The sequence below is a fragment of the Lipotes vexillifer genome, unplaced genomic scaffold, assembly GCF_000442215.2.
Source record: "Lipotes vexillifer unplaced genomic scaffold, Lipotes_vexillifer_v1.1 scaffold232, whole genome shotgun sequence".
Taxonomy (NCBI): Eukaryota; Metazoa; Chordata; class Mammalia; order Artiodactyla; family Lipotidae; genus Lipotes; species Lipotes vexillifer.
This window is the reverse complement of record NW_006793997.1, coordinates 762,776-769,334: the sequence shown is the minus strand read 5'-3', so window position 1 is coordinate 769,334 and position 6,559 is coordinate 762,776. Positions and strand designations below refer to the sequence as shown.

Here is a 6,559-nt window from a genome sequence, read left to right as displayed (position 1 = left end):
TCCCCTTTCCCCCCCCAAGCCGCGTTTAGCGTCTTCTCTCCGCAGGTGTCTGGATTCTTCACCGCCTCCAGAGGGCGCCGGCTGGCCGGCCCCCCCCCTGCCACAAGATGCCAGCTCATGTCAGCGCTGCGGCAGCAGCAACCACCAGGCCTGCGGTGCCCCTCATAATCATGGCCGCCCGAGCGGCAAGGCCCGTGCCTTACGGGAGGGTGCCCCGCCCCTCACAAACATGGCGGCCCTGACCCCTGCGGGGAGGGGCGTCCGCCCCTCACAAACATGGCCCCCTGGCGGGGCGTGGTCTGGAAGGGCCTATTGGGCTGGCGGTGCCAGAAGTAGCGGTCATGTGACTGGGAAGATGGCGGTCTTTCCTTGGTAAGAAGGAAGCGGCGGCTGGGCTTAACGGAGGTGGTGTCCTTGGTTGTTTCTGGGATTCTGTCTCTGTCTCGGTGTGTGTCTCTGCGAGGGAGTGTGTGAACTGCTTTCTGTTGGGTTTGGTGGAGTCCCCCACCCCATCTCCGGGTGGTCTTGACCACAGATCCCCGGCCGCTACCCGGGTTCAGAGGACCTCCCTGAAGCCGGACCGGTGGGATCTTGGTCCCCCCCTCCGCTACCTCTCCCCGCGCCTTCCACGCCCCCCGCCCCATTCATTCCCTAAAAAAAGCTCAAGTTCCCCGGCCTCCGCATTCCCAGAAGATGGCGCGGGTTCTGGGGGAGCTGGCTGCAGAAAATGGTGGGCTCAGCTCTGGTCTGGACGACTCGGAAGACCTGGCTGGTTTTTGAATGACTGGACTCATCTAGAGGAGACTTGCTTTTCTCATCTGTGAAATGGCTGCCATTCATCCTACTCTGTGCAGGGCCCTGCACTGGGCATTCAGGATACACAACCCTCAGACGTACTCCTTGGCCTCAAGGAGCCGACAGTTTAGTGGAGCAGATAAGCTTCTGAATAAAAGGATATCCAAAGAAGGCATTGGGGATTAGGCACACCTGGCGGCTTGGGGAAGGTTTGAGAGAGGAAGAGCCTTAAATTGGGTTTTGGAGGATGAATGGGAGGTCATCAAGAAGAAGCTAATGGCGCGTTCCAAGGCGGATGGGCCTGTCGGGCTCTTGTGGCTGGAGTAGCTAGGAATGATTGGCGCTTCAGGCTCCAGCTGCTGCTACGAGTGTGTGAAGAACCGGAGCAAGTTGTGATGGTAGTAGTGGAATTATTTGGGCACGTGAGAAAGGGAGATTATTTTCTGATCTCTCTCTGCAAATGATGTGAAGTGGTTTACATTGAATGAGTGAGTGAGTGAGCAAATGAGAAAATATACAGCCTTGGACCTTAGAAATAATCAGATACATACTTCTGATTTTATGCTTGATAAACAGCGGTCTTTCTCTTGTTCCCTTCACATGTCTAACTCTTTAAGAGTCTTCCTTCAAAAGTCTCGGTATGCTAAATCAGGATTGGATGCCAGTGAGTTCTTATATGACCTGCCTTGAGTTTTCTTTGACCTAGTCATGCAAAACCCCTTTTAGGAAATCACTAAGGCTTATATGCCAAAACATATAGCTTCAATGCACTTGTCTAGCTGGAATTTTGTAATCAGAAGATCCAGGAAGATGCTGTTTAATGCCAGTGCATTTTTACCTTTGGTATACTTTACAGAGAGAGGTGCCATAAGCCCTTTAGCATCTAGGGTCTCCACAGTTCCTAGTCTGACTGTTCTCTAAACATTTCTGTCTGTGGTAGCATGTGTTCATCTTTCAGTTTGCCCACTAGACTTGATGCTTCTCAAGTTAAAGGGGCTGAGTTTTAACCATCATTGTATCTCCAGAGCCTGGCATGGAGCTTGGCAGATAGTAGGTGCTGAGTAATATTTATGGAGTGAATGAGGAAACTGAGGAGGCCCTCAGAGGAGAAACGTGTTTCTGTCATTAAATTTGACATTTATCGAGCCTTTGTCTTGTGCCAGGCACTGTGCTAAGTGCTGAACGTGCAACATCTCATCTCCTAAAAAACCCATTTTTCAGATAAGAAAGTGGAGACAGAAAGATGTAGCAGTTCATTTAGCTTTATAGCCTCTGCAAGGAGCACTGAAGTTTGGAACTCAAACCTGTGATCTTTTTTTTTTTTTAGCTGCATTGGGTCTTGGTTGCTGCATGCGGGCTTCAGTAGTTGCGGCGCACGGGCTCAGTAGTTGTGGCTCATGGGCTCTAGAGCACAGGCTCAGTAGTTACGGCGCACAGGCTTAGTTACTCTGCGGCATGTGGGATCTTCCCAGACCAGGGATCGAACCCGTGTCCCCTGCATTGGCAAGCAGATTCTTAACCACCGTACCACCAGGGAAGTCCCAAACCTCTGATCTTAATCATTATTGTCATATGGCTCTACAGTCTAGGTCCTGGGCTGAGATTCCTGGGTAGCAGGGTTCCTGAGTCCTGCTGTGTTGTCATGGGTCTCCCCAGCATGCCTCTTCTCACCCACACTTTTTATTATTACTGACCTCACCTGTGAGATGTCCAGTGCGCTGTGGATTACATTTCCTGTTCAGTCCTATGGTCATAGCACTGTTAAAAATACCATTCTTTGGAGTCAGAATTTCTACATCATTTTAAGACTTTATTGGGGAGGGGGAGTATATTGTGATTGGGGATTAAAAAACTGTGTGGCCAGATTATGTCATTAGTAATTAAAAAGTCACTTGAGAATTAAAAAGCAGTTATTGGATTTCGGTATTTCCAGTATAAGGAGATTAATTTGGTAACCGGTAGTAGGATTTCTACACATTCATGTTATCCAATGTAAATAATTTTAAAATAGGGCAGTGTCAACCTTTAATGTGCATATCAGTCACCTGGGAATTTTGGTGAAATGCAGACCCTGATTCTGTAGGGGTATTTCAGTACTCCCCAGGTGATGCTCTTGTTGGTTATCTGTGACTCACACTTGGAGTAGCCAGAGGCCAGACCAAGCTAGGAGTGGAGGTATGAAATGTTGGCCTTTTTTCTGTGGCAGCTGCCAAGCAGCCAGACCACCCTTTCGCATTGCTGGGAGTTGTGGGTATTTTTACCAGCTTATCAGCTATGTTCGTGGGAAGAAGACTAAGGCTTTTTGAGAAAATGCCCACTAGAGGTCACTGTTAGCCTTACCAAAGACCCAGGCATTAAAGAAAATGCTTTTAGCATCTCAACCTATAGGAAACACTAGGGAACTGAGAGCAAATTTGAGGAAATAATGGAAGAAATGGTTGAAAAATCGAAATAGCAACTTGACATGGACTTACGGCAAGGGTAAATGTTTCCTTCCCTTTTTTTTTAAAGGTTTGTCCAGAACAAGTATTTTTTCCCCAAAGAATTCCCTCACCTCACACTTAAAAAAAAAATCATTTCAAAGCTCAGTCCTTAGAAAAAAAGACAATTGCTTTTTCAAATTCTCAAGTTGACCTATAGATGATCTGTAGAACTACTGAATCCTAGAGGCAGGCTGCCTCGGTTTGCATCTGTCTGGATCACTTGCTAACCTCTCACAAGTTACCAACAGCCTCAGCTTCTCCATCTGAGAAATGGGCAGCATAATCATAGTATCTACCTCATAGGATTGATTAAATGAGGAAATAGAGGTAAAGGGCTTGTCCTGTATCCTGGTATATAGTGTTGGGGAGAGGAAATTCCCCCTCCTACTCTCTTGAGTTCTTGTGGCTGGACCAATAATAAAATTGACACAAGGTAAATGAATGGGAGAAAAAAACAAATTTTAATTTGTGTGTTCTGGAGGTCTCATAGATACAGAACCTAAGAAGTGGCTGAAACAGGCAGCTTTTATACTTTTTAGACAAAGAAACTAGATTTGTGAGGAATTGACAGAACAAAGAAAGTTGGGCTTTGGGTGCTTAATTAGTGAAGAATCTAAACAGCAGGCTTGTGGTATTAAAGAAATAACAAGGTTCGTTTATATAGGCTTCTTGGCCCTGAGTTCCCCATCTCTGGCGACAAGGGTGTCCTACCTCCAGTTGCAGGTGGGCCCCTTTCACAGGGGAGACTTATTTCCTGCCTTCAGGGAGACAGAGAGGGTGTCCCTCTACATCAGCTCTTCCTTAAGTTTCTTACGTAACTTTAATTCAAGATAATCAATATGCCATATTTTGGGGTGGCCTGCTGTGGGCCCCAACAATAATAAGCACATAATAAATGAGAACTGATTGGTTGTTGTGTATCAAGTCATACTGCTCTTTTGATACTATACTTTTTTTACCTGTTGATTCGTTAATTATTATGGCGATGAAAAACACATTTGCAGTTGAATTTCAGGTCAGATTACATTTCTACTCATTCTATTAAATTAACTTTTCAAAATTCTATTGATAAAGTTAAGAGTGATCTGAAAGGAGGAAAAGTATAAGTTGATTTTTTAAACTCCGTTATGGCTGTTGATGACTAGACTTCCAATTTATTCTTTGGGGTTTTGTTTGTTTTATAAATCAGGGATTGGCTGGTAGCATATTAAAAGGAGTTTGGAAGAATATTTCATAAATGAATTCAACTGAAATATTTTTGGAAGATGAAGACAGTATATATTTAGTAAATGTAACCCAAAGGGACTAGGCAGTGTACTGTGGTAGGGGTTTTCCTTTAAAAACAAAAAACAAGTAGAGGCCGGTCTATATTGTTAACTAGCTTTTCTCCTTTCCTACACTCGAAGCAAAATTTATTTAGAAAGGGATGGAAGCGAAATTACATGGGATCTCAGTTCTTTTGTACTGTGTTAGATGTCTGGGTAGGTGGGGCTTATTGAGTAAAGCTGATTAATTGCACGGCACAATTAGATTTGGGGTTCATACACATATTAATGAAGTCAAGAAGCTAAGAATGGGGGTGGGAGTGGGGGGGGCGTGGAAGGGATGAATTCAAGGCATCTGGAGGCCAAGGATACAAAGGGGCCAGCTTCCTGTGCTCTTTGAAACTGAGAGTTTTCCAGGTTTTTAAGCCTGTTTGCCGTTTGGTCAGCCATTTTGTCTTTAAGTCATTCCTCTCTTCTTGAATTTTACTGTAAGCATTCAAGAGAAGCCAAGCTGCTCCTTCAATACTTTGTTTAGAAATTTCTTCAGCCAAATATCCAAATTTCATGGCTCACAAATTCTGCCTTCCACAAAACACCAGGACACGGACTAATTCAGCCAAGCTCTTTGCTACTTTATAACAAGGATTGCTTTCCTCCATTGTCCAAAAGTGTGTTCCTCCTTTCTGTATGAGGCCTCATCAGAATGACCTTTACCTTCTGCGATTCTACCAACATTCTGTTTACCACCACTTAGGTATTCTCTAAGAAGGTTGAGGCTTTCTCTACAGCTTTCCTCTCTTTCTGAGCCCTCACAATAATCACTGGATAATCAGTCCATTCAGGTTAGTGGCTTTTTCTAGCACATACTTCAGAACTTTTCCAGCCTCTACCCATTATCCAGTTCCAAAGCTGCTTCCATATTTGTTATACTAGCACTCCGCTCCGGGTACCAATTTTCTGTCTGAGTTCATTTGGGCTGCTCTAATGAAATACCACACACTGGTTTTCCTTTTTTTTTTTTTTTTTTTGGTTGTGCTGTGTGGCATGTGGGATCTTAGTTCCCCAACCAGGGATCGAACCCATGCCCCCTGCATTGGGAGCACATAGTCTTATCCACTGGACCACCAGGGAAGTCCCCCAGACTGGTTTACTTATCAACAACAAAATTTAATTTCTCACAGTTCTGGAGGCTGGAACTCCAGGATCATGGCAGCAGCATGGTCAGGTGAAGGCATTCTTCCTGGCTCACAGCCAGCACCTTCTCACTGTGTCTTCACATGGTGGAAGGGGCTAGGGAGCTCTCTGGAGCCTCTTTTATAAGGGTACTAATCCCATTCATGAGGGCTGTACCCTCAAGATGTAAGCACCTCTCAAAGGCTCCACCTGCTAATACCTTTTGTGGGTTAGGATTTCAACCTGTGAATTTTAGGGAGACACACATTCAGATTGTAGCACCTCTCCTGCCTTTTATGTTCTAGTTCTCATGCATTTTAATTCTATATATATTTTAAACACCGTAAGAAGTTATTTTTGTAGTCGATATTTAGTTTTACCTACACCTTTATCTTTTGTATGCTCTTTAGTATATATATAGTATATATGCATATGTACACACATATGTGCATATATATATATATGTATAATGTTAGCATATATTTTTTGCTTTCAGCTGGGATCATTTTCCTTCTACTTTCAGCATTTAAAAAAAAATTAAGGTGTGGTTCTGCTGCTGCTGCTGCTGTTCTCCTTTTTCTTTGACTGGAAACTTCTTTCTTTTGCCCTAATGTTCACAGAGTAGTTTCACGAGGTCTAGAATTCTTGGTTGGCAATTATTTTCTTACAGTACTTTAAAGGTATCATTCCTTTGTCTTGTGGCTCTCATGTCTGTGCTGAGATAATAATCTTTACTGTTGTCCTTTGAGAATAACATATCTTTATTCCTTTTAAGAAATCCTCTCTTTTTAGTTTTCAGCCATTTTACTATGAAGGCCCTAAGTATGGTTGTTTTTTGTTTTG

General features: G+C 44.0%; 1 protein-coding gene across 1 annotated transcript in view; it reads left to right on the top strand.

Moving 5' to 3' along the window:
• The first annotated feature begins 170 nt into the window (after positions 1–170).
• The window catches only part of VPS35L (VPS35 endosomal protein sorting factor like), a 132,667-nt gene continuing 126,278 nt past the window's right edge, over positions 171–6,559 (top strand). The window contains 2 exon segments of the mRNA XM_007466923.1: positions 171–243; positions 246–372. Coding sequence (XP_007466985.1) covers positions 171–243; positions 246–372 — 200 coding nt within the window.